The sequence below is a fragment of the Seriola lalandi genome, unplaced genomic scaffold, assembly GCF_002814215.2.
Source record: "Seriola lalandi dorsalis isolate HSWRI2012SDOR001 ecotype SW California unplaced genomic scaffold, Sedor1 jcf7180002054630, whole genome shotgun sequence".
Taxonomy (NCBI): domain Eukaryota; kingdom Metazoa; phylum Chordata; class Actinopteri; order Carangiformes; family Carangidae; genus Seriola; species Seriola lalandi.
In genome coordinates, this window is record NW_019525183.1 from 2,674,850 (window position 1) to 2,702,237 (window position 27,388).

At 41.5% G+C, this 27,388-nt stretch overlaps 1 protein-coding gene across 2 annotated transcripts; it reads left to right on the plus strand.

The window, feature by feature from the left end:
• Positions 1-2,219: 2,219 nt before the first annotated feature.
• stk11ip (serine/threonine kinase 11 interacting protein) lies at positions 2,220-24,611 on the plus strand. Of its 2 annotated transcripts, none has more exons than XM_023420298.2 (26): positions 2,220-2,385; positions 2,629-2,696; positions 2,949-3,151; positions 3,476-3,550; positions 3,729-3,824; positions 3,935-4,042; positions 4,137-4,208; positions 4,319-4,448; positions 4,917-5,020; positions 5,147-5,236; positions 5,754-5,795; positions 5,940-6,107; positions 6,212-6,293; positions 6,412-6,912; positions 7,079-7,296; positions 7,511-7,621; positions 8,347-8,590; positions 9,994-10,151; positions 10,253-10,505; positions 12,323-12,432; positions 13,836-13,933; positions 14,945-15,126; positions 19,885-19,969; positions 21,002-21,084; positions 22,152-22,378; positions 23,374-24,611. In XM_023420298.2, exons 2-26 carry the CDS (start codon positions 2,630-2,632, stop codon positions 23,512-23,514), a joined length of 3,648 nt encoding a protein of 1,215 aa, XP_023276066.1. In that variant the 5' UTR covers positions 2,220-2,385; position 2,629; the 3' UTR covers positions 23,515-24,611. The 2 variants fall into 2 exon arrangements, with proteins under 2 accessions (XP_023276066.1, XP_023276067.1); XM_023420299.2 differs by having other exon boundaries at positions 14,948-15,126.
• Positions 24,612-27,388: the final 2,777 nt, after the last annotated feature.

The window sequence follows — 27,388 nt, forward strand, 5'->3', positions numbered from 1 at the left end:
AGGCCGGCTGGAAGACTGCTGCAACAATGGCAGCAGCCTGTTTAAAACTCAGAAAGACTGGAGTGTCCTTAAACCCTCTTTTACTTTGTGTTATAAGACTTAAGACATCACAGCTGTCTCAGAGTCCAAAATGCATATTCCTAAAGAAAGCAAAGTATAATATTACTGTACTGTTGGCTCGGTGCTATACTTATCAACTGATACGGGTCCCGAAAGACATCCTCATGTTCATTTTTCAGACTTTGATAATGAATGTGTGCACTGTTTAGTGTTTGGTTTTGATTATACTTGATTAAGGCTCTCTTTGCTTGGACTACTGATTGGATAAGTAGAGCTAATGGGTAGGAGGGTTGGAAAAGTCATTTATCACCTGATTACTGGGCCTGTATAAAATGAAGGTATGCAAGTCACACTTACAGCAACTAAACAGCTGGATTACGTGTTTATTCCATAACTAAAATGTTAGAAATTCGCAACATAACATGTTTTTGAGCAATTTGAGTATTCCGTGGTCTTTTTATTTGAACGTATTACTGCTTGAGAAGGAAGTCCTAAGTAAAACTAGTTTTCATACAACTGTGCATGAGCTTTAGCTGGTGCAATGTGCAACATCTCTCTGAATGGAAATGTTTACCAAATTACACTACATAAATCCTTACATGGAAATGTTTGCATCACAAGTCCCAAATGGAAAAATGCTTATGCATGTGTGTTTTTTATATGTGTGTGTGTGTGTGTGTCTCTCTCTCTCTCTCTCTGTGTATGTGAGTGTGTGTGTGAGTGTGTGTGTGTGTGTGTGTGTGTGTGTGTGTCCAAGTGTGACTGTGTTTGTTTGCTGCCTAGCAACCAGTGATGCATGTGCAAATTAGGAAAGTTCTTGCTTTATTTGCTCATGCAAATCTTTGTGAAGTATCTGTTATGGAGCAACAGTGTTATGTACTCCCAAACGAAACAAAATAAAGACCTAGTGAAAGCTCTCCTAATGCGTTGAATAAATGTGTGGGTTTACAGTTTTAAAGCCCAGAAGTTGAAGCTCTCACCCTAGTTATATTCTGATGTCACCATTACACCATACACTAACACTGTAAACTCACTGTTCTTCTTGTAACAATGTTGAAAGAATTAAAGTCTTTGTAGTAATGTTTAATAGACATGTCTTGAGTTGCATCCCCTTAAAATCTTATTCTGTAGCTAACATGTTTGTTACAACATCAAGTTAACATAAAAGTCAAAAGCTTTCTTACAAGCTGGCTGGTCGGCAATTTTGCATGATAGTTGTGTTTTCATAATAGCTACCCTTAATTTGGGTCTTCAAATCAGACTTGATTTGATTTACTTTAGTCAGAAATCAGTACGCTTTCTACAGCCATGCAAAGTAGGCATGAATAACACTCATACTCCTTGCCCAAGGAGCTACCAAGCTCTGTTTTTTATTGGTGCCATGACTCGGATATGGTTTGACCAGCGTCTGCCAGCAGGCAGATGTGGTACGAGTCTCAGGTTGGTAAATTTGACAGCTGGCATTTATTAAAACCTCAGCCACCATGAACTCCGTGCCGCTTGGGTCTTAAAAACTGGGAAGCACAAAAGGTCCAGTATTGACCTTTAAAGGGTCCATACATGAAAGATTTGTAGTTCTGTATCTGGTTTTATGGATGAAACTTGGATCTTACGTTTGCTTTTGGCTGAAAATCATATATGTAAACTACTAATGCCTGGCACAGCTGTTTGCATTTGTAAGATAGTAATAGTTGGATGGATTAAGTGTCTGCTGGTTGTAGTGAGAGGCTAATTTGACATTTTCATTTACTCATGTTATCAAGTATGTGTTGTGAAGTCTAGACTCCTTGCTAAAGTGCTCCACCCAGTGGCCACCTACAGTACCCTCAACCTACAATGAAAAAGGAGCACAGAAATGTACTCGTTTAGTGTGATGTGATTTAGAGGTTAAACTGGTGCTAATTTCATGGAAATATTGTGTTTTCTAACATGACATAGCATTTGTACACTTGAAAATAAATCTGTACTGTGTTTAGGTAGGGTAGTTTCTCTTCCTTTGTCTCACACGCGCCAATTATGGGCTATAATAGAGGGAAGACACTAATCTATTCCTTTATTGGACAGATTACAGTGTGGGAAAGGGAGATGTTGCGCCTTATTTCGAGGAACATCCTTTTTGGTCTCTTGAAGCCACCGTAGAGGCTTTAGGCACCTCGTCATGTGATGCAAAAAATGTCAACATCACTGTGCACTGTGCTATTATGCCGAGAAGTTGCAACTAAAACGTTGTTTTTCTTCAAATAGCAAACTAACACGATTTAGCACTTTACGTGTCGACGTAAGAGCTTGATGTTAGCTATCTATTTTTTGGCTGTCACTGCAGAGGTATGTCGTTTTAGCTTAGCTACCAGGAAATACTGTTGGCTAGTTTAACGCTACATTAGCTGAGGCAACGTTAGCTGCAGCACGTGAAGTGCATAGTTTTCAATGTTAAATAACAATAACTTAAAGTATTTAAAGATAGGGACCTTTTTATACAACGACTGCTTAAAAGTGAAAATATGCTTTATTGCCACTGTTGATATGGAGTCGCGCTAACATTACGCCTTTCTCTTTGAAACGTTACAGGATGGCCGTATCTCACACTGCCCAGTCCTCCCTTGTACACAGCTTGGCCACACTCCTCAGAAATGATGGTAATGTTACACTCACTATGTCCAAAGTGTAGTTAAATAACAAGTACAAGTTAATTATTAGAAAAATGATGTTGCACAGAGATATCTGATCAAATATGGAGTCATCCCATGTAAAATGGTTGTTGCTGTACCTCTCATTCAGTTCAACAGTAAGTGACAGCAGCTATTGGTAGAACAGTCTGAGCTTAGTTGTACTTAAAATTGGCTGCGTGATTCGTTAGACTTAACTGAGTTGTCTTTTGTACTCTCCAGGTGACTTGGTGCTGGATGGCAGCAGCACACTGACCTTATCAGCAGACAGCTTGCAGCACCTCACCAGGCTGTTTGAACAGTACTTGCTGTCCAGGAGCCAGCAGCATGGCTTCCTGGCGCTGCCCTCCCACCCTGCTGACACTGCTTCCCTGCTGCATCTTCAGTTCCTGTTTGACGTCCTTCAGAAGACCATATCCCTCAAGGTGGGCTTTGGAAGCCTTAAAATAGGTCAGCTGGTCTGACTGGGGGAAAAAAGTCTCATAAACTGTCATGGGAAAAATGCTTCACTAAAACTTTCCAGCTTGATACTTCTCCATTTGAGAACTCTGCATACCTGCTGAACTTTTTGCATTATTTAGGAGTTATCTTTATGAGGCCAGGATCCCCAAAATAGGGTCAGATGTTCTCCAGGAGGCATGTGAAGGGTGTAATTCTGGTGACTGTTGCTCAAATGCTATATCTATTACTTACACCCCTGCTGGAGTTAATAATTGTAGCATGTTGTGTGTGTTCATTTTTAAATGTAGCTCATCAACCCCCCAGAGGTTAGACTTCAGTCTGTGGTGAAAATCTTCCCGTTCAAGTCACTGAAGAGTTTGGAGGTATGAACCCTGACTACTACACACACTACACACTTCCTTCCACCCACTGTCTCTTTTATTCCAACCCTGCTTCCTCCTCAGTTTCCACCACTAAACCTGTCTCCATTTTGTCTGACCGGACATGCAATCATACTCATATCAACCCACATCAAATTTCTTTTTCTCTCTTTTTTACCAGCTAAAGCGAATACCCCCGCACTGTCTAGAGGGACTCAGAGGAGTTTACTCCCAGTTGGAGGTTTTCACCTGCTCAAAGAGCCTCAGCTCCCTGGAGGTATTGTTGTCAGCAAGTGTCATTGAGTATATATATATATATATATATGAAACGTCTTGCAACAAAAACCAAAGACTAAATAATATGTGTGTGTCTTGATCATTTTGTAGGAGCTGCTTTCTCTGTGCGGAGGCGACTTGAGCTCTGCACTGCCTTGGCTGGAACTGCACACCCTTAACTTCAGCTACAACTCCATTGTCTGCCTTGACCAGTCACTAGTGAGACAAACATACACAGAGATGCATCATTACTCACTTACTAGCCCGTGTTATCTTCATCTGACATCAGCCATCTCCACTCTGTCTTTCATAGAGTTTACTGAACGTCCTGAAATCTCTGGATCTAAGCCATAACAAGATTCAGGAGTGTGCTGAATTTCTAAAGGTAGGATAGGTGACAAAGTTTGTGTAAAAGTAATTGAACTTAAAATATATTTTCACTTGCTGCTTTTTTGTCTTTATTTTATATTTTATTTCCCCATTGCTTTCTCTCAGCCCTTGAGTGAACTGGAACACTTGAACCTGGGCTACAACTGCCTGCAGAGGGCGCCAATGCTGGGCCTGAGTGCCCGAGCCAAACTCCTCACACTCATTCTCAGGAACAATGAACTGGAGACTATAAACGGTATGCTAGACTGATATAGACAGTCAGATTTTCTCATCTTTTTCTTTAGACAAAGACAAACAGTCCTCAGCCAGAGCTGACAGCTGGCCAATCCGTTCACAGTCTTCACAGAGGAGTGAGCCAGTGAAACTTAAAAACCACTGGAAAAACAGGAAGCGGATCACGGTGCAGATACACAAACTTACGACTTGATCTGTTATGAGTTAGCAGACTTTCTCTGACAATGACTCCTACCTCCCAGTGGTTTGAAAGTCCTTCTGTTTGTCTTGGATGCTGTTTATCATCACACAGTGGAGCTATAAGTAACCTTATACCTGCCTGTTTATTATGTCTGAAGGGAGAAAAGCATTAAAATCAAATCAGATGTTTCTTTTTATTCACTTTACATACATGTGTGCGCATATGTTGTTTATATGTTCTTGATATCATGTCTTTTATCCTACATTGTGGCACCCTTTGATTAAACAGGTGTGGAGCAGTCGTCTTCACTCCAGCACTTAGACCTGGCCTACAACCTCCTGTTGGAGCATTCCCAGCTGGCTCCTCTCTCCTTACTGCACTGCCTCAAAACAGTAAGGGCACACATGCACACTCTTTTATCCTCTAAGGCTCCCGTATGGGATTTAGTGGATACACGTATTTGCTTCACATACCATATGTGAGACGAGTGCTCAGTAAAACGTAATATCTTCTTGTAGCTTAATCTGGAGGGCAACCCGCTGTTCTTCCAGAAGACTCACCGCACCTGCACCGTTCGACATCTCTCCCCAAAGGCGGCCAATCTCAGAGTGAGTAATAACCGTAGCCTGACATGCCATTTTTTGAACTTGAATGTTGAAGCATTAAATAATGATAATAATAATAAAAATGTTCAGCATGGACATTTGTCTTGGCAGTAGCAGCAATGGAATAATAACAGTTACTGTACAAAACGGCAGCTAAAGACTGAAGCAGATCACAAAATGTCCTGCTGTAAAACACATAAAATTGAAATGGAAGCTGTTAAATTTCCAAAGTAGGCTGCGATTTAAAAAAATACTGTTACAGTTACAGCAGCTGGTTCATATGCTCTGCATCAGCAGTTATTATGTCTTGATTTATCTGAAAGCACAGCCTCTCCACACATACAAAACAGCTGGCTATACCTCCCACTGGCTTGTGGTCTTCAGTCATATTGGGTTGTAAATCATCAACAGGCGGTTCTGGTAGTGACAATTGATTGAGAACAATGACATGCTATGTTTTAAAAAAAAAAAAAAAATTATGTTGTTGCATAACCAATGTTCCTTTTTTGTTTCTTTCCAGCTCAAACTTGATGGTTGCCCCCTTTCCTCATATGAATTATCAGTAAGTTTCTCAGTTAATATATGATCAACCCACCTTAGCAAATAATAATAAATGATATTAAATCATTATAAATATACATGTCATTTTAGTTTGGTTTGTTTCTGAGTTGCACCACTCTCAAAGTTAGACGACTCTCTTTTGCAGGTTCTGCCTAAACCAGGCCAGCAGATCGTCCAGGTCCAGACTTCGCCTCCAGTTGCCATGCCACCAGAACGGAGTAACCAAGAAGTGTCCAGTGGGGCAGGAGAGCTGAGTGACAGCATGTCCGTTGGAGAAGTGGGGATCTCACACATTCGCAAGAAGAAATCCAGGGTAAGAGAGCTGCTCCTAAGTGTTATAGTAGACTAGACAGGTGAATACTGACGGACTCAGCGCTGTGAAATAATTTTCTTCTTTCAAACCCTTTTGTGTTTCAGAGTAAAGTCAAAGTGCGGAGGGCCAGCATATCCGAGCCCAGTGATACAGATTACGAGAACAGACAGCTTTCTTCCACACAGAGTGGGTTTTTAATGTCAATCTGTGTCTGCTACAAGCTGCTTATAATGTTGACATTCAAGACTTAAGTGTTGTCAGCTGTAACTTAAACATAGCTGTTTATACCTCATTCCTCCACCAGGCATTGTCCTTCCCCACCAGCAGGAGATCGAACGCATGTCCAGCTTCAGAGAACAGCTGGGGGAGGACTGGCTGAGGTACCAGCACCATCTGGATGGAGCTTCCCCCTCTGCCACTGTCAGCATCAACCAGCCAGCCCCTCGCCATCAAACTCTCCCCAACGGCTTCAGCACCACCACCCCATGTCCATCCACCAGCATCGAGAAGCAACCATCACCACCATCCCTGCAGGTCCCGGAGGTCCTCCCACCTCCGCTTCTCTCGTCTGAGCCCAGGGTGGACACTTCTGATGTGGATGGAGACCTGGAAACAGAGTCCACTCTACAGTGGCCCGGTCTGAGCACTCGACAGACAGAGTCCACCTTGGAAGACAGCATGGTGGATGGTCAGGTGGTGAGCCATGGAGTTATGAGCTCTCCTGGGCCAAGTCTAGAGTCCCAAAGGTCGGTTAGAGCAGAAAGCGGAGACACAAAGGAGGAAGAAGAGGTGGAGGACCTAGGAGGTAGGGTATTTTAAATTTGTTTCTCAAATTAAGGCAAATAAACTTACTTCTACAGTAAAAATGAACACAATCACAACTCTTCTGAGGAAATTAATTGGTACAAAAGGGTTTTTTAAGGTTTTTGTCCTCTTCTGATCTCTTTTCTTCGCTCTTTTGTTCATGTTAGTGGACCTGTGTCACCCCCTACTTGTTGGCGTCTTATCTGACAAAGAGGAGGAAGACGACAATGGCCAGCGGGGGAAAGGGGGGAGGAGAGAGATGTTTCTGTGCATAAAACAGGGCCTGGTGCTGGAGGTGGACATGCAGCGTGGCCAGGAGAGATGCCGTCTGGAGCTGGACAGCCTGGCTCGGGTGGAGACCACAGCTGCCGCATGGAACCGTGGGGTAAGAAGGGATGGAGAAAGAAATGGAAAGATGAGACATATAAAGAGAAAGAATAATGAGTTGTGGGGCTAAGTCAATTATAGTACAATTTACTCATCTCAGGAAAACATTCAAAATAATATGATGATGATTATCTGAACCATTTTAAAGAAAATATCATAGACTTGAGAAGTTAGTAAATGAGGTTTCTCTGTCCTCTCTCTCTTTTTCTCAGGATACAGAGGAAATGCTTCCAGCTGTGGAACTTCAGTTCGACTACATCAGCAGGGAGAAGAGGAGGAGACGCTATGTCCTGCTGGATGATGACCCACAGCAGGCTCTACAGGTTAATAACACACACACCCACTCCCGTGGGCACGGGAATATTTGCTTACTATCAGAAGCTTTCATCCTGGTAGATGACACAAGATCACAAAGTTCACACACCTGCTAAAGAGAGACTTGTACAAGTCTGGTCATGCCCACAGGCTGCCCACACCCCAACCTTGTTACCTTTGTGTTCAAATATGACGTCTACATCCAGCAGTACACACTGTACCATGTTTACTCATGAAACTTCCTCATGATTTTGGTCTCCTCATATTATGCAACATCAATTCTGTGCCAGATAAGATACAGGCCAATTCCAGTATGTTAGATTTGTGATGAGTAGTCAGGGAGTTATGAATCATGTTTTATAAACACAGACACATAACTGAGGTGACAAGTATAATAGTTGAGGCAAACACCCTGAACAAGACAGATTGTCCTCGTGTTTATAGAAACACTCACACATGTCCTGCATCTAATTATCCTCCATCTACAGATTTTTGGCCCTTTGAAAAACTTGATGTAGCTCCAACAGTTTCTAGTTTTCCGCTGCAAAGGTTTGAACATGCAAAAAACTTTCTGTGCATTTTTGACTATTAAAAAATCAGCAGAGAAAAGGAGGAGCCTTCATATATGATGAGCTCTTGACAGCTAAACTATTGTCCACTGAAAAACTTGGTGGTTGTTGCTCACATTATAAACACATTGTTTAAAGTAAAAATGTTACTATTTGCTGACTAGGCTCTGACCGACGTGCTGTCTCACGTGGTGGAGGAAAACCAGCGGCGTGACTCGGAGCTCCATCCGAGCTGTGTTCACCTGCAGTGCCTTCGCTGCAGGTACGAGTTTGCGCTTCAAGGAGGGGGCAGTGGAGAAGAGGCAGGAGGGAGAGCGAGGCGGAGAGGGGCAGCAATGCTACCGGAGGGTGTGGAAGAACAGGACGGGGAGCAGCTGACAGAGCCCGAATGTGATGATGACACCAAAGGTGAGAACGATGGAAGGGCGATTAAAGTGAAGCAGGCGATCATAAATCAACTGTCCTGATGTTAAGGGGCATCTTAGAAATGCAATAACATCTCATAATAACAACAATGATTTATAAAAAAAAAAAGAAAAGAAAAAAAAGAACCCTTAGCACAGCTGGTGAGTGAAATAACTTGTCCAAGCACTGTGATGTTTGGCTTAGGTTTACATCCGAATCTGTCATCCTTAAATGTCAAAAAATCCCACACACATACACACACCACAGCCTTGACTCTGAATCATCCCTCAAACTGAGTCACGCACAGTCTCAGATGAGTCACGCCCAGCCTCACACACTCTAGACCATCCCAAAAAACAAAACACTGGATGCAGTCAGCCTTTTTCGCCAAATAATCACTTTTCATTCTTTTTCCTATCAATGTCAGCTGGTTGCGTGGTTGAAAATTGAAGATAAGAGAAAGGGTACAGGACAAGGTCACATGGCAAGTTCATGCAAAAGATGTTTATCAACTGACGTCAAAGCACTCCTCAACTACCAGGCTCCCATTGGCAGGCTGCAAAAGTCTGCGTTTTTTTCCCAAAACAAAATTTTGGTCTCAGATAGACTTGAGTGAAGCATCCCAGGACTTATCTCTTCTCTTTTATTGCCAAGTGGCCCATTCCGCTGGGTTCCCACCTCTATAATCAGCAGGAGACAGATAATACCCTTCGCTTCAGCAGCCACCTCCCAACAATTCGACCAAACCTGACATTAAGACCTGCTCCGGCACGCACAGACAGCACGCAGGCTTTGTTCAACAGATGTTTTGGGGATTTCTTGGATCTGTGCTCTTTTGTTAGTGTGCTTAGTTCAGTGATCTGCTGAAATTTCAGGCAACAAATACCCTTTTCATTCGCACGTGTCTGAACTTAAACATTGTTTGCCTGTGGGTTACAGAAATACATGTCCTCCAGACAGAAAAAAGTGTCTTGCGCATGTGAAACTTGTTATGAATGAAAGCGGGCATGTTTTATGTACATTTTCTTGCATCATTTGGTTGTCAGAATCAATCAGCTGTCCGCATGCTCTTGAACAGATGTGATATTCAGTGGAAAATATAGTTTTAAAATATAACCCTCAGGTAAGTTTTACATAGAGTGATAAGAACAACATTAGATTTTTCTGTTTTTCCAATAAAACATAAGGTATCTGCATTTATAGAAAATGTCAACTTATGATTCATGACATAACAAGTTCATTTTTAAAAATGGATGACAAAACCTTAGGCTAGGGGTAGAAAACACGATAACTTATTGTATTGGAATAACTGATTAAGGCCATGGAGGGGAACATCTCTTATTCTTTGTCACTGATGCAGCTCTTTGGAAATCAGTTCCTTTACATGTATCTATTATCTTTTTCAGGAAACAGTAATATTTGTCCAGAGTGTGGAAGTGATCATGTGGTCCAGCTGGCTGTCCAATCAACTCCCTACAGCAGTACGCCCATCCATCGTCCATCCAGGCCTGACAGTGAGGATGATCACCTCGATATAACCCAGAGCACTCGCAGTGTCACTAAGGTCACATGCTTTTCTCAATGTTTTCCCTTCTGCTGTAATTTATTTCTAAAATTGTTTAGACACAATCTCATTATTGCCATTTTTTCTTTGTATCACAACAGCACGACTACACAGATGCCAGTATCAGCAGTAGTCCCATCCTGGAGACCGCCACCACTACAGAGGAGCCCACCTTCGTCGCTGCCCAGGGAAGCTCCTTCTTCGTCAGGGACGCTCCTAGTGATACCTACAGCCTCTCTTACAACACAGAGTGCCAAAGTAAAGAGGACCTGGCTGGGAGCTACCACTACACCACTACCGGTGCAACGCCACCTGAAGTCCAAGCCCAACCTGCAGGAAGATCCACCCCGAACGGTGGGTCAGCACTTTTTTAAAGCTGCAGCTGCGATTGTTCTTAACTCTTCGACATTAGATCAATGTCCACGCAACTAACCTCACACACACACTTGCATCTATCCATTCAGACTGTCAGTGGATTTAAAACCAGGACCTTCTTATTATGAGGAGACAATAGTAGGTTCTATGCTGCCCTTCAGTTTTGATTCAGTCAATAAAATCAATAAAATTGGCATTGGAGCATGAAAGTGCAGATTGGGCTTAAAATCAACATTTAAAAACCACATACAAATACAAATAATTAATGCTATTCCAACTATTTTTACAGCATAACACATAAATAGGTCTGATAAGAAAACCTTGGCATCACAACTGCTGCAGTGCTGGAAGTGATAAAGTTGTTTTTGATGTTTTGTTTTCTCACGACCCACTCAAAATGGACCCGTGCTCCACTGTTGGACCCCATCAGTTGAAAACCACTGGCTAAGTGAATAAAATGTAAGAAAACAGAAAAAAACCCAAAACTTCAAGGTTGACCAACAGTCAGATTTTTTTTTTAAGCTGGAAGCAACAAACTGATGACAGAAACAGTTAAGATATCATTGTGATATTGGCAGGACTGTCTATTGGAGGAATGCCCAAACAGCAGTAAAATAAAAAAGGTATTTTATTACTTGATTCACATTCTGCATTTCATATGGTCACTGTAAAACACATCAGCTGTGGTCTAAACTGTTTACATCGGCCTCGCTGACTTTCCTGAAGATAAATCTAAATCTTAATTGAAACTGAGCAAAGATGGGAAGTATTTGGATCTTGTGGATGTTGTGTGGCACAAAAATCCTGTGTATCTCTGCAACAGCATCTGATTTCCGCCACATCTGTCTGCCATTTTTAGATGAACCACATGGTAACTGTGCAACAAGACAGATTGGAGTCATTACTGGAAGTGATGGGAGAGGAATGAAAGCCGAAGAGAGGGAGGGCTGAGTCGTAATAATAGCTTTCTGTATCTTTTCTTTTTTTGTAATACTGTAGTTGTAGAGCCAATACCACATAATCTGTCCTGAAACCACAGTCTCACACTGGAGACAACTTATACTCATCCTGAAGCACTGACTGACACTGAATATAGTGTCTTTTCTGGGTGACACAGTGCAGCTATTGTTGTGGAGCAGAGGTTCTGATTTTCTTCTTTCTGAAGAAGTGCTTTGTCTCCAAAGACAGGTCAACCTGTGTTTATGTGTGTGTGTGTGTGTGTGTGTGTGTGTGTGTGTGTGTGTGTGTGTGTGTGTGTGTGTGCGTGCGTGCGTGCGTGCGTGCGTGCGTGCGTGCGTGCGTGCGTGCGTGCGTGTACACATACACCTTTCACCTTTAGAAAGAGCCTTTTCTGAGGGTCCAAAGGCCTTTTTAATCTGATCTGTTTGTGCTCTCCTCAAATGAAAGACAGTGGGTTTGTTTTGGCCTCTGCAGGTCCAGGCCTTGTCATTTTTGATTAGCTGTAACCATTCATCAATGTTCAAATGACCTCCATTGCTGTTCATTGGTGGATTTACTGCTCTTAAATGCCTTTCTTTGTGAGGGCTGTTGGCTAATGCTAAGGTCTGCTGCAGTAGAATCTGGGTAAAGTTTCATAGAAGCCATGAAATATGTAAGTCTTGACATTGCTGCCAGGAAACTATGGCTTCAGTATCAATGCAAGGTATCATTTGAGGGGATAAATAAGGGAGACAAACAAAGATTCATTCATTTTTAGTATTTCAGCCTTAAGCCACGAAGATTTGTGTCCTGTTTTTTTTGACTAGCAGTTTTAATGTTGATCAATGTGTCTGTAGATGATGTGGACCTGCTGTCTGAGGACTATGAAGCGGTGGACCATCGGCTGAAGCTTTTTCTGGATGTAGAGGTCTTTGAGGAGGAAGAGGAGGTTCACTCTTTCCTCAAGGTGTGTAAGAGGAAGATGCATGTATTAAAACTTGTTGTTTCTAATCTGGAGAACTTTCGATAACACAAAAATATTCATGTCTACAAAAGGACCAGTCAATGTTACTGGAATAGTTCAAACAAGTAGTAAACACTGGCACACAAGCCATAACCATAAGCCAAAGGCTAACCAGCTGCTGACCGGAGCTGACAGAAGAGAGTGGTGTAGATTCTCTCATCTGACTCTCAGCAAAGAAGCAAATCAGTCTATCTTCTAAAATGTCAAACTATTCCTTTAGAGTTTGGAAAAAAATTATTTTTAGAGGTTAAGACCCAAAAATCTGGAAACATGAGAAAGCAACCCCATAATTGTCATCACATTTTTTTTTTTCGAACATTGCTAAACTCTGATTGGTGCACGGACATATCTGACATCACACTTTTTCCAGTTGAGTCCTGCCACTTTAAAACAGCAAGAAAAGAGAGGGCAAAAACAGAAATGCAGAAATTACCACAACTGTTCCTACTTTGGTAGAAAATAATGAGTTCATGTAGGACCCCATCACTCATAATACTTTTTTTTTTCAGGCTTTCACAATGTTTACTGGAGCTAATATTAATGGAGGAAACTGTATTAATGCCAGACTCTGCTGTTTAAGCAGAACTTAGCTCATCATGGCAGCCTGTGACTGATCACTCAAATTTAGCTGTGCAGTGTTTTTATGTTGCTGTTATTGTTTTTTTTGTGATTGCGGTTTTTAAAAGTCCTCTAACATATCTCCCCGATGGCCAAAAGATAACAGCTTAATGGGTGGTGACAACTTTAAGACCGACAACACTTGAGCTGTGGTTTCATCTCATTCAGCCAAGATGAACGCAGTCAGCAGTAAATCTCCAGGGTGCCCATTCAACTCCACTCTCCCTTTTCTTTCTTCTGTAGCTTCCTTGACTAGTTTTGTTCCCCCCTGCTGTCGCTCAACATTCTCAGAGACCTGTTTTAATATTCAGTGCATCCTGGGAGCTCTTCAAATCAGCAGGTTATTGCTTTTTCTCTGTCAGACACCTGGACGAAGAGCAAAGAGCAGAACAGGACCGAGCAAACCACAGCTGGAAACAGGAGGTCCCGCTCCATTCATTTTAGTTATGTTTATTTATCCAGTGACAGAGGCTGCTCTCTGTTTCCCATGTGCTTTCACTTCTGCTGTTGTTTAAGAGGAAATGAAGAAAGATCTTGGTTTACAGGTCTGATTTGAAACCTCTACAGAGTTTGTGAATATCAGACAAACTGGTGTCCGCTGGGAATATGGTTGTTAGTAGTTAAAAGTTTTGATTTTACGGCTTCATAATGCACATTATCATGCTCTAATAGGCAGTATTAAGAGGCTGTATATCACGTCATATCTTTTTTTTTTTCTGTGCACTTAGATGTCAGCTGTCAAATATGGGGAGCCAGGGGAGGTTCCCTCTCTGTTGGTGGTGTCAAACCAGCGAATCTATTTCCTGGAAACAACATCAGAGATGCAGTAAGTGGAGCCACTTTAAGGGTGCAAAAAGTCTCTGCTATCTTAACTACTTACTTGTAACAATTCATTTCTAATTACTTGCAATGTGCGGTTATTTGCATTCTTGCAATAATATCTATTGTCTTAAGTGTTGCATATTTTTTGCATTAAATATGTCTGTGTTTAAACAATAATTATTTTAATTAAGGTATGCTGCAACTTCTAGGTGTCACCAAGCGCAGGTAGACCCCAACCAAAACTTAAGAAGTTTAAGTGGGGTTTGTAAAAGTAACTTGTATATGGTATAAAGCTTGAATTAGTGAGATATTGACAAAACAAGTTCCACTTTATCAAAGGTTTAATCAAATCCTGCTGGTATGGACAGTGATTCAAAAGAGGGCGCCACACTGCAGTTAACAATTATGACTTTTGATGTTGGTGTGCAGCCCCACACCCTCTCCGTTTAAGATGTGGATAATATTGCATAACCTGTCCAGGTTTCTGGGTCACATCTTGAGAACACATTGACCTCAAAGTGTCTGTTGACTGTGGAGTCTTTTCTGCTGCTGCTTTTTTAGCCCCTTTCTTATTTATTTATTTTTTTTCATCTCCTCCATCACATAAATGAAGAGATTTTCTTCTCTCATCAAAACAAACTATATTTCCCCACAGGTCTGGAGCCCATGCTGTGATGGCTCTTACAGAATTACTACAGAGTTACAAGTTGCTGTGGTGTTACTACAGTCTTTCTTCTAGACCATAAAAACTGAGTTCTCTTGTTCCTGGCACTGTGCAAGAAACCAAACTATTATTTTGGATTTGACCTTTTATCTTAATCCTTGAAAAATGAGGTATTACATAAGCTATTACCATGGTTGCAATGAATAAACAGTGGTTTTAACAAACACATTTTAAAGTGTTGTTCTGGCAGTCACACCTCAAAGTGTCAGAGATCAAGTAAACCATTTAATTTATCTCAATTTGACAATACATTTTCTGCACTTTCTAATGCCTCATGTCTTTTCCTCCCAGCAGAGGCCAGCTCTCTGATTGGCTGCAGAAGAGAGACAGCCACCCAATCATGGAGCTCAGCTACCTGGAGGTGGGGCTGGGCTCTCAGAGCATCCACATGGAGTTTGGAGACGGGGGCGTGGCCTATACCCTCCTCGTGAGGGACAGTTTACGTTGCAAGCGCTTCTTTGGCCTGTTGACAGGTAAAAGAAAACAATGCCAAATGCAAGAAAAGTGGAAAATGGTTTCTGTTAAGTGTATGGAAAAACACATAAAAGGAAGTTTTCTTTTGTGACTATAGGCAGGGAGAGAAACTCGCTGACCTTATTCTCTCCGCAATTACTGGTTACACTGGTTTCACTTTCCTCAGGGCACATTTAGGGAAGATGCCACAAAATAAACCGTTTACTAATGTAGATAAAAAAAATAAAAAAAAAGTTGTATAGTATTGTTGGGTCCCTGAGGCAGGTATTGGAACAGTGTGTTCCACTCACAGGCATTGTGCCACAGACTGAAAAACCCAAGCTACTCCCTCCTCACAGACTAATACTACACCACATGTGTGCTATGTGACGCAGATTTCTGCCCCGTCCCTCTCGGTATTGGGTTCACGCAGACTGAGCACATCCTGCCCACACCAACTTGTCTGAAAGGGAGGACCAGAGGCTGAGAGGAAAACCTTTTATTAGAAGGGGGCTCCTGCTCGGGTTTGGAATGTCTGGAAAAATATGGAAAATTAATTTGGCAATTTCCAGCCCTGAAACGTTTAGAGAAAACAGGAACTTGGCATTCATGGAAAAGTATTGATGCTCAGTTTCTAGTCCAGGCTTTTTTTGGAAATTTATAGTAGAGAATGTGACACATGAAAGTATTTTCCCAATATTACAGTGTCATTTCACCAATTTCACAGTTCAAGATACTGATTCAGTCAACAGACAGGAAGAGCAGTCCACATTCTTCCACTACTCTCTGCCTTCAGATGCTGTTTCTGTCCCAGCTTTCACTCACACACAGTCAGGTGAGATTATTCATTGAAGTTGCTGTTAACATTTGCAGTGTTGCGTATATGAATTTAACAGTATCGCATACAGTTATTTTAGGGTGCAGCATAAAAACATTAAAAACAATAAAGACTCACAGCTGCCACACATTACAGAAGAGTACAGACAGCATACACTTATGCAACCAAGAAAAAAAAAATGTATTTAAAAGCATTTATGAAAATGCAACCTCTTCATTTTCCCAAAGTAAATGTATGAAGGAGAAGCGTCGCTCAAAAACATATAGGTATTCATGAGCCTATCCTGTAGCATCAAGCGACATTTTTAGATGCGTTTCTCACTTTTTCCAACACACACTCCGCTTCTCTTTCTTTTCATCGGTCTCCTTCAATCTGTAGCTTGCCTCTGTGTCCTCTGAGAACTCTTTCTTTCTGTCCAGATTCATAAACAGCTCATTTACTGTGTTGAATTTTTCACGGCTGGAAATGATTCCAGATTTCTTTCAGCAAGACCACAGAGTTTGTCCAAAACAGAGCAGACAAAGTGGAAAACATGATAATAGTTTGTTGTAACCTTTCAGGTGCATCCTAAAAAAAATGCGTGAAAATCTGTGTTTAAGTGCCAAATACCTTCACATAAAGTGTATGATGCTTATATTTCCTTTGATCCTTGAAGATGAAGATAACTACTCCTTTTTTCCTAATACTGAATTAACCCCAAAACAGCTGTTGTAATATTTTATGGAAAAGCTTAACCATAACAAACCCCGTCTATCGTCCAACCTGGCTCCCATCATATGGACAAAGTTGAAAACCACAACTGGAATGACGAAGGACTTGCTGGCTGGGAGGCAGAGAGAGGATGTGGTTATAAGTGGGACAGTTTTCTGGAGCCCGAAGCCTCTTGCTCTAACCAAGTCTGACACAGCTTTATTGAAACATGAGCGATAACACGAGACCTCTGGAATCTGCAGCCAAAAGTCGTGAATCTGTCTTGCTGATCTTCTGTTCCTTTGGCCCAGTTGTTTTTTCTCTCAGAGGAATTTGTCACTTCGTTGTTGCACTCAAACTGTGTTGTAGGAGATGTGGTGAAATGAAATTTTAATGGTGAAATGCACCTTTTGGAAACTGGAAATTGAAAATGTCATTTTTACCTAGCTATCCATCATATCACAACAGTGTTACGGTGTTTGATTTAATGTGAAAACCATCAGGAGAGTTGGTGTTGGTGGTGGAGGCAGCCAAAGTAAAGTAGGAAGTAGGAATATTGACATAGACCAGAGCACCAACCGAAGTCCGTCCACGGCAAACTTGGTTCTCAACACGCTCGGCCCATCGGCCTCTTCTTGCTCATGATTGAAATGTTGGATGGTACCTCGCTAAAACTGTCCATGTTAACAGGTCATTTAATCTTGCAGTTAGTCTAACGCCCACTGTTCCCCTCAAACATGTGAAAATGTTCTGCCAGCAGTGTGGGAGGCTTTGACTCCAGCCCAGTGCAGATTTTCGTGACAGCGATCGAGCCATCAGCCATTTTTTTTTTTCTTTTGTCCAAAATATTTTGAGGCAAACCGAAACTCATCGCTGGCTTTTTACTGAACATTTTACTTAATTAAAAAAAAAAAAAAAAAGATTACAAGATTAAAAACAGAAATGAATCTGATTAAATCTGACGTTTTTTTGTTGTTATGGAGAGTATTTAAAAACATCGGAGACATTACACAGAACAAGACAAGAATGTGAAGCTTTTCATCCAACAGAAACATGTTTTGATGAATTCCAGGATCCACAACAATTTAACAATTCGACAGTTAAAGATTTAACAACTAAATATGATTTATTTTATAAAAGGAAAATGGCTCCGAAGCAGGAGTGGTTTGTAAGTAAAAACTTTGCATCTGGCTGTTGGTGGATGCTACTTTCTTACTGTGCATACAGTTTGTGTAGACCACCTCTCTCCTGTCCAAAAGGGCGGAAACAAAAAGTACAGTTTTAGTAAATTTAAACCACTGAGTCAGTGCAGCAGTCATTTTCCGCCTCATGCAAGACTGGTTATTGAAGCCCAATACTTTTTGACTGGTTGTGTCCATGAAATGTCTTCATACCCCTGAGTTTTGAAAACTGTCAAATGACAAAAGTTGCTTGGTCAGGTTTCCAGGCTCATTTACTTTTTCTCTGATCAGATACTTCCTGTTTAAATCAGAACTTCTATAATTTAAACAGTGTTTTCATCAGGGCCTCGCGTGGCTGTGTCGTATTTAGATAAAACTGAACACTGATGCATTTGTGGACGCTGGATCTTTTTATTCAAAAGCCAAAATGTTTTTGTAGACAAATGTTTGATCAGATAGTTGTTGTTCAAATTCATATTTTTGCAAAGACACAGTATTTTTCTAGGCACAGTTCTTTTATGGCTGGAAAAATTAAACACTGGATTCTAAAAGAGACATCATTTTGGTATCTGTAGTGAAACTGTGGTAACATATGGCCATCAAAATCAAACAATATTGGTCAATATGCAGCCCCACTGTCAGATCTCATCATTTAATCATTTTCAGAGGTCTCATCTCAAGAACTACGTTTCTCTAGGGGAAAAAAAAGAAGCTGGAAGTTAGATTAGATTAATCTCGTGACCCCTAGTGTGGGTCCCCGACCCGAAGGTTTGTGGATGAGATAAGTCATGTCTGCAGCTGTTTTGTGTCTCTCTGCTGAGACATAAAACAGAGTTTAGATTAGTTTAATTCAGCCTGCAGAAACATTCATGGACATGCCTTTTGCACAACTATAGAAGTATTTCTGGGAATGTAGGGATGTCATTATTTGACCCATATGGAAAACTGATATTAATGGACCCCCCCCCCCCATAAGCATGGTATTGATAAGGCAGGGTTTATCTAATTTTCCTCCACTGTTAACCCAGTATGGTCCTCTTTCTTCAGTGTACCTTTAAATCCTTTTGAAGTGCCGCCCATTCAGACTTGACTGTGAAGCCACACTGCAGATATCCTCTCTGCCCCGTATTGTTGTCACACTCAATGACACGCTACAATTCGTGAATGTGAGCGTGACCCAGCACATTGTGTTGTCCAACATTTTCTCACCCACTGATTCTATGGAGCTGAAATTTTACACTTGCAACCGGAGACCTTTTGGCTTTCTTATCACAGCCTAGCGGAAGAAGGAGAAGTAGAAGTTTCAGACGGAGTTTGGCTTTTGTGTGAAGACGTCTTTCCATGAATGTGTGGGTGTGGCATTTTTAGGCTACTGTGCCTTCTCTGTGTCCTTTACAAGTTAGTGGTGGGTGTTGGCTTTCAGACTGGGGTTAGTCACATGGTTCACTTGATTGCCTCTGTCGCTGCACATGTTTGCCTCCCTGGTAAAGGCCCAAGTCTTGTACTGTGACAGTGTTTCGTCTCATGAAAGTGAGCAGAGAGATGCTTCCATTCACTTTCAGACATCATGGTCACAGCTCCGCACATCTCTTCCAGCTCAGAGCTGACTTTACCACAATTCTAATAGTCATAATGACGATGAGTATTTTCATTTTGGGAGATCTGTTGATTATTTTTACAATTAACCAAGAAATTATTTGTATATAAAATGGCTACAAATAGTGAAAAATACTTGTCACAACTTCCCGGAACCCGCGTTGACACCTTCAGATCGCTCATTTTCAAGATGTGCAGTTTACAATCATGTAAAAGTGAGAAGATTAACCGATTCTCACATTTGAGAAGCAGGAAACATCAAGTGTTTATTTAAAACTAAATTACTGCCAAACATTTTGGTGATGAATTGTTCAGGCATATCTCATTTCTTCAGTTTACTGAAGAAGCCTTTGTGAGCAGAGGAAAATGTCTACAAAAGTCTTAACTGTGGCCCCGAATGAGTCGGTTGTTTCAGGACTATTGTGATCGTAAAACCATCTGATTACTGTGTTTCTCTGTTGTTATCTCTTCAGGAATTGTGCGCGAGATGGCTCACAAATCAGACAGCAAGCTGCAGTCCATCTCCACCACCAGACTCAACCCTCAGCACCATCTCTGGTACGCTCCACTCTCAGCCTCAACGCTCACTCTTTTGAGGGGAGCAGCCACCGGACGCAGTGAGGGAAAATGGCAGACATTTGTGTGGATGCTGAAAGATGTGGTCTAAACAGTGTTGCGCGCATTTATATGCGGTCGGGAGGTGTAAGTTAAAGGGAGCTCTGGCTGCTGGAGAGAACACTTCACATTTCTGACACATCTTTAGTCGATTATAATCAGCTTTTTTTAGACTTCGTTTTGTAAAATGGCCCCACTAAATTAGCTGGTAAACCACATCTTAATTTGTAACACATGTTGTGCTCCTGAAGAGTGCATATGATGTGGCGTATTTTGTTATCACCTTGTGTAGCTTTTATTTTACACCTTTATTTGTATGTTTTTTCTCTCTTAAACGGAAGGCGACGGCTTTCTCTAGGTGGTCATTGAAAAAGAATGTGGTTTTCTTAATGAAAGTGTAATTTCAGAGAAGAAAAGGGATACAATTTCTCACAGGCAAGTGTAAAAAAAAAACATGCTGTGAATAATCAAACATTTCAGTCACACAAACAGACTTTGTAGCAGTCTGGCCGACCTGGCAAATGTGCGTTATCCAACTAGTAGAAGTCAAATAAATGTCAACTTTCCTTTAGCTGAGGAAAAGAAAGATCATCTTGATCAGGAAGAATAGATAATAGGGATTTTTCCTCAGATCCTCAGCTCAGCAATCAGAAACGACAAAAACAAATCAGAGCAACTCATTCATGTGTTGTGAGGCAGTTAACCGCAGTCTCAGTACTCGTCCAGTGTTTGTGCAATCCAACTCCTGTCAGCTATTATTATGTCAATTATCCCCTTTGCTTCACAGTTGCTGTGAAATTCGCCCCACGATGTTGAAGCGATTCCACCTGCCACCCACAAACCACCACAGCCCTCTGTGTCTCTGCTTTTAACTAAACAGCAATCAGTTTACATTGATGGGAGATTTTTTGTGTGTTAACGTATTTACATGCAACGTTATGTCAACACTTTGTGTCATTTCTTCGGCTGTGTTAGGCCTCTGGTGTGTGAAGACATCCAGGCAGATGTGGAGGACGGCCAGCTGCAGTTTTTCTACATTCTGGCTTTTGTCCTGCAAGGTGACATCTCCTCTCACTCATGAGCTCCATCACTCACCACGTATCAGCAGAGAGATCTGCCTTCACCTGCATTCTTCCATCTCCTCCCAGCCTCATTTTCAACATATTGACTTCTTTCAAGACAGATTAAATTTCAAGACGCAACATGTCATGTCTAATGACTTAAGAGACAAAGATTGGTGCTGTTAGCACTAATAATCTAATATGTCAGCACTGTCTAGATTTCCTTCCCTCCTTTATTTGTGTTGGTGTGGTCTGTGTGGGTTCAGGTAAAGTTATCTCTGTTTGGCTGATTGAACTTGCAGTCTGGAGAAAAGGTAGAATAAGCTAGATCATAAACATTAATATTACCCAGAAGTAAGGAAGCTTCTGTGAAATGCTTGGAAAATACACTAAATGGAAGAAATAAGAATGAAAAAGATTTGATTTCCTTCGAGATTAAAGCAGATTACTCCAGGAAGAGGAAAATATAGAGGAGAGGATGTGATTTGTGGGCAGCAGCTGACGTCAGCCGCCTGTCCACGATCCAAGTCAACAACAGTTGCCATAAAATCACAAATCTCATGTTTTGATGGTATTGGCATGCATTTGGGTCTGTACATGTGTACCGCTGCTGCAGGATGCCTCTCTGTCTGTGTGTTTAAAAAGACACTTTTAAAGCCAAGGTAGCTGCAGGCTACACACAGCTGTGCACGTCCATGGAATTTAAAGTGCCGTAATTTTAGCATGCCTAGATCTGCCTTTCCCCTCTGCTCGCTTCTTCTGAAGCTGGAGCTTTTTGACATTAGATATATTACTAAAAGTCATCTTTGACTGTAGTAGAGAGCTACTTTGTAGAGCAGTGATCCATGACCATCACTGCTACCATGAACTAGATCAGAGGATAAAAGCTTGACTTGTCAAATCCTGTCTTTTAGAGCTATATTTACTATATTTGTTTGCTGATGTGGATCAGCTGATGGCATTAGGTATTAAAAACTTCATACAGTAAGAGAAAGATAGGAAGTGACAGCATTTGACCATTTTAATAGTATAGAACTGCTCACGTTTTCTTATTTTTCTCTCAGAGGACATCTGGACACCGTTGACAGTCCTGGCAACCCGGGAAACCCTCTACCTGCTCAAAGAGGATCACCAGTGGACGAAAAGCTCCAACATCCTGACAGAGAATGAAAACAAAGAAGCGTGCAGCGGGAGCGTGGCTGTTTTAGAAACGCTGCCAATCAGCTGCGTGAGCTCGATCCACCTGTGGCCTTCGGACCAGTGCAGAATAGATATTAAGCTTTACGATGAGGTTAGTGGTATTTCCCCAGAAGTTGGCAACAAAAAGCTTAAATTACCTGCTTGTGCTTACGACGAAACACTCATGTCCAGCGACCCCTCATCATAACATGCTTCCACTTCAGCAGAAATACCATATCACTCTTGTTTCTATCAGCTCAGCAGCCAATAAAAGAAGATAGATTCATCTATTAAGAAAACATAAAACTCAAATGCTATCTTAGGTAGGAATCAGCAATGAAATGCCATAAAGCTTGTATAACATTTTAAGGGAAATGTAACCAGTGGCTCCATCATGAACAGTGACTGATAAAGCCAAACCAATAAGAGTTTGTTCACTTGGAAAAGAATCAAACGTTTGTCGTCAAACTATTTAAAATGCAATTCTCTACAACAGTTAACAAAGGAGCAGCAGAAATGAGTATTTCCATATGATATCTGGTATCTGGGTCGTGTTCTGTTGGCTCAGTCGGCCATGCTGTTTTCATTTAAATACAGCCCGGGATGTTTGTATCATCTCATCATTTCTTCTCCTTCATGCCTTTTGTCTCAGCTGTGAGCTCCTGAATGAAACCAAAACTGTAAAAACATGTGTTATCAAGCCAGCTTTTGAATTGATTTGTCCCATATGTGCACAGAGCTGAGTGACTCCTCTAATTGTTCATCTTTTCACCAAGATCTGCAAACATGACCGCTCCATTTGTTTACTTGTCGCTACGAGGAAGAATTTCACTGTAATCGAGCACAATCAAGTTCTGTTTGATGTTAGAACATAATTCAGGGTGAGATCACTGTATTGTTAACTACAGCATGTGTGCTGGGATATTAGGCTGCACGGTGTTGACCGAAATGCATGTTGTCTTGTTTTTAATGGTTGTTACAACTGCGATATCAGTTCACATACATGCAAACAGAAAGCGGCCTGTTGCATCTTGCAGTGTCGTCAAGTTGGATTTTTCCCTCTTTTAATTTGAAATTTTTTTTCTCATGCTGTGTTTTCTCTTGCAGACGGTGAAACAGGAGAAGACGTGGTGTGTGCGCTCGGAGAGCACTGAGCTCCTCCAGGGTCTGCTGGCCTGGGTCAGAGCACAGTGGGAGGCCATGTTCGGAGTGAAACTGCACACAAGCCTGCAAGACGAAGCAGCATAATGGGGGAGGGCATAAGGAAAGACAAAAGATAGAGACTCTGCATGTGTGTGTGTGTGTGTGTGTGTGTGTGTGTGTGTGTTCATGTTCATGAAACTGTGTTGGTACTGGGAAATGTTTAGTGAGCGTGAGCGAGTGCGTCTTTATTTTCTCTTTACACAATCTGCACTCAGTCTGGTTCCATTACGCTCATCGCTTTCATCGTCTTTTGAGCCAAGAACTTGGAAGTGATTGCACTCATTCATGTGGTACACAAGCCTGTAAAAGCACTGGTTGCATAATTTCTCCTCCAGATACCATCCCACCAAACTTTTCTACAGCTGAAATGGAGTGTGCCTTGTTTCTTTAGCCGCTGCCATGGTTCTTATTGAAATGCACCTTAATGCATCTTGTATTGTTCTTCATTCATTGTAGCATCAAGCTGCTGTGGAGCAGATTTGGGGATTTGGACCTGAGAGAGCATTAAGTTGGGAACAAAAGTTGTGTCTGAGGATTTTTAGGGGAGTAATCCAACGAGCTGAGCCTTAACAATGTCCACCCCCTCGTGTTAAGCGGGACGGAGTCTTTCCTCGCCATCCTGGGGTGCAGCAAGTTGTGATATCACGCGCTCAACACGAGGTTGGAGTTTCTTCTGAAAGGCCAGGGCTCGAGTCTGTCACGGAGGGTCACTTCACACCCTTTCCACCCAATTAGGGTCTTGTGATGTGTCTCTGCACTGTGTTTTGTGAAAAGATGAACAGAAGCAGCTCTTCTCTTTAAAACTTGAGAAGTGCAGGACGTCTCAACTGAATCCTTTGTTTCTGTTTAGTTTATATATCAGTTTAAAATGTAGAACGGAACCGCTGCACCTGTGTGCATTGAGCATGTAGCCACTGTGATGTGAAATTGTACATGTTATATCCTCATGTACAGATGCAGGAAAAAGCAAAATGAATTCAGCATTGTTTAGAATTAGATTAACCAGTATAACTTAATTTATTTCTTTATAATTTTTTCATTATGAGTTTAGTCAGAAAGTGTCTTTTATTTTTGTATTAATATGAGGAAAAAACATCTGATGTATGATGTGTACAACCCAGTATAAAAGTCATGTGTTCATGCGTGTTTTGTGGGTTTTTTTGTTTTCAGAGACCAAAAGAGTCACACAAGAGAGAAACACACAACCACAGAATTGCAAGTCTTCAAATGTTTGTTTCTCCCAGTGACATCATAAACGGTCATCCATGTCAACAAAACGTACGTGTGGTCTTATGTAAGAAAGACTGTTCATCTCAATCACTGTTAATCCCATTGATACAATCACGACACAAACCACCAAAAAGAACACAAAGGCTGTAGCTGTAAAGCTGTAACAAAGAAACAGCAAACACACAAAAACCTTTCCATGACCTCTGACCCCAACTTGATTACCAGAGGTTTCACAGTTTGTTAGTCTGTTTACTTTCCGTGGCACCTGCTTGTTCTGTGTGATGATGTTTTAGTCACAATTTGTGAACAGGGACAGAAGCCTTGCCAGTTATTTGTCGGCGCTGTAGAGGACTACTCATGTCTGACTTCAGTGACAAGTAGATTAGTGTAATTCCTTCTTTTTCATTTTTGCCAAGTGCCCTCGAAGCTCATTGAATCAGTGCTCCAGGTTGAAGATGAAAAGATGACTAAATGTTTAAGAAAATGGCTAAATTGTTAAGTTTTTCTTGTAATTCTAACTGCTCCCATAGCTTACTAATTGTTTAATTCCTTCATTGATGCTAGAAAACCCCTGCTGTCTTCATAAGCCATTTCAGCTTTATTGGGTCAGCTAAATCATGACTTTTCTCCTGGCCCCAGTTGAAAGCAGGAGCAGTGAAGGAATGCGAAAAAGCTGCAGGAGAAGTCAAACCTGTGGCCTTTTTAACACGCCGTTCTTTTTGGACACTCCACACCAAACTGCCAGTCCCGCCCTTCGAAGCGAAGCACGATTTGAATCCGATCTCAGCTGTGTGAAAGGTATGTTAACCAATTTCACAGTGTAAATATTTCCTCAGCCACCGGTGCTGTACATGTGTTGTGCACATGCTTGTTGGAGACCTGGATCTCCTTCAGTTGCACCCACATGGCCGACAAATCCCTGATCCTCAAACACACAAATGACTGGTGACTACTCACCCGTATCCTGGTTGTAAAGTTCCTCATAAACCTGATTCACACAATAAACAACAGCACATTTTATGCTCCATTCTCTTTTTCACTTTCCGTTTCTTGTCGCTGGAAAAAAAAATGTCAAAGGTCAGATGCAGGTACAGAACCTCACCATTGGAGCTGATACAGGTACAGTGTCTTGCTCAAGGACACTTCAGCAGGTGGCCTTGCTTTCTGAGGGGTGTGAACCTTTAAAATCTCCAAACACGGGGCAGATATTGTAGCTCTTTCACAGTTCACAAATCCAAGAGAATTAAAGGATATGTGTGGAAAATTTTTTACAAAGCTTTTAATAAGAACTCGTGTGTAACAGCTGCAGCTCCCCTGGTTTGGATTTTAGGATTTCATGTGGCACAAAAGTACAGTGATACTGTTTTTCGCACAACTTCTACAAGGCAGAAAAGACAAGTTCATGATGTGATGCCTGCAAAAACTTTCCTCCCTCTTACATGCCCATATTAAGCCATGCATTTCAGATTTTTATTATCATTTTCCATGGTGTATTCGTTCTTTTTTCAGTTGTATTTTATGGAAGTGTTAATTCTTTTTCATGTAGTTTCCTGCCATCCTCTTCCCCCATCCTGCCAGGAATAAACATTGAGTGTTTCCATGTTAAAACCTTTTTTTTCCTGCAATATGGTAAAATTAATGAGCCCAGAAACTCAGCCTTAAAAAACCCATGAGTCATAACGATTGCATGCTATGAATTTATGTCACAAGTTTATGTTTTGGGAGGGAACACGCAATCAAGCCTGATGCTAGAACGTAACCACAACGTGTACATTCAAGACACATGCAGGTGGACAAAAATCAAAAGTGCTCCATACCAGCTCTTATTCTAGCCATTAATATATTCACTGCAGGGGGGTAGGAAGGAATTTTGAGCTCCATGAGGCAGTCACCCCTCCCCCATTCCCATTTTGGCTTAAATTTCATAATCCTAGTGTCATTTTATGGCCTCTAATTGTGACACCTTTCACCCCTAAACAGCAAAAGTTCAGTGATATTTAGTTTGTTTACCAAATGCCAGAATGTTACATAAAATTTTTTAATATTCTCAAGAATTAAGAGTCATTAAGTGTTTTTGTGTGTAAATAAGCAAAGGTGGACAGCTGGAGATGAATGAGTTCATGCCTCACTTGGACCACATTTGAGAAGCAGAGGAAAGCAGGGTGGATAGTTAGTATGAGAGGAAGCTGGGATGCAGCCACAGCGATTTGGCTGGGCGCAGACATCTGGCCTGATTTGACTTCCCACCGTCTCCTCCAAACATTTCAGGTCCTCTGGTAAATCAGGAGCACTACAGCTGCAACGTGCATGACAGCAAGAAATTTGTTGTTTTGCTGAGCGCTCGAGTCAAACTAAATTCTTGGATGGTGGGCCTCCTCTTCTAAAGGCTGCAGTCACGCAGTGCTCCGTCAGGCCGCTGGGCTGCCAAACTCTGGTCCTGGGGATAACATGGGGTCCTCACCAGAAAGAGGAATGACTAGATTACAATGTTGTTGAACTCATTCTACTTTTTTTTTTTTTTTAGCAAAAAACAAGAATGTAGGCAGATAAACAGATTCTAACAACACAAAAAGTGGAGTTCTTTTGCTATAGCAAATCATCAATGTGATCTCAACTAGTCTTTAGAGAATTTTACCAGAAAGCCCATGTTGCAAACTGCACATAGAGATTTAAAAGACATGGATCTTTA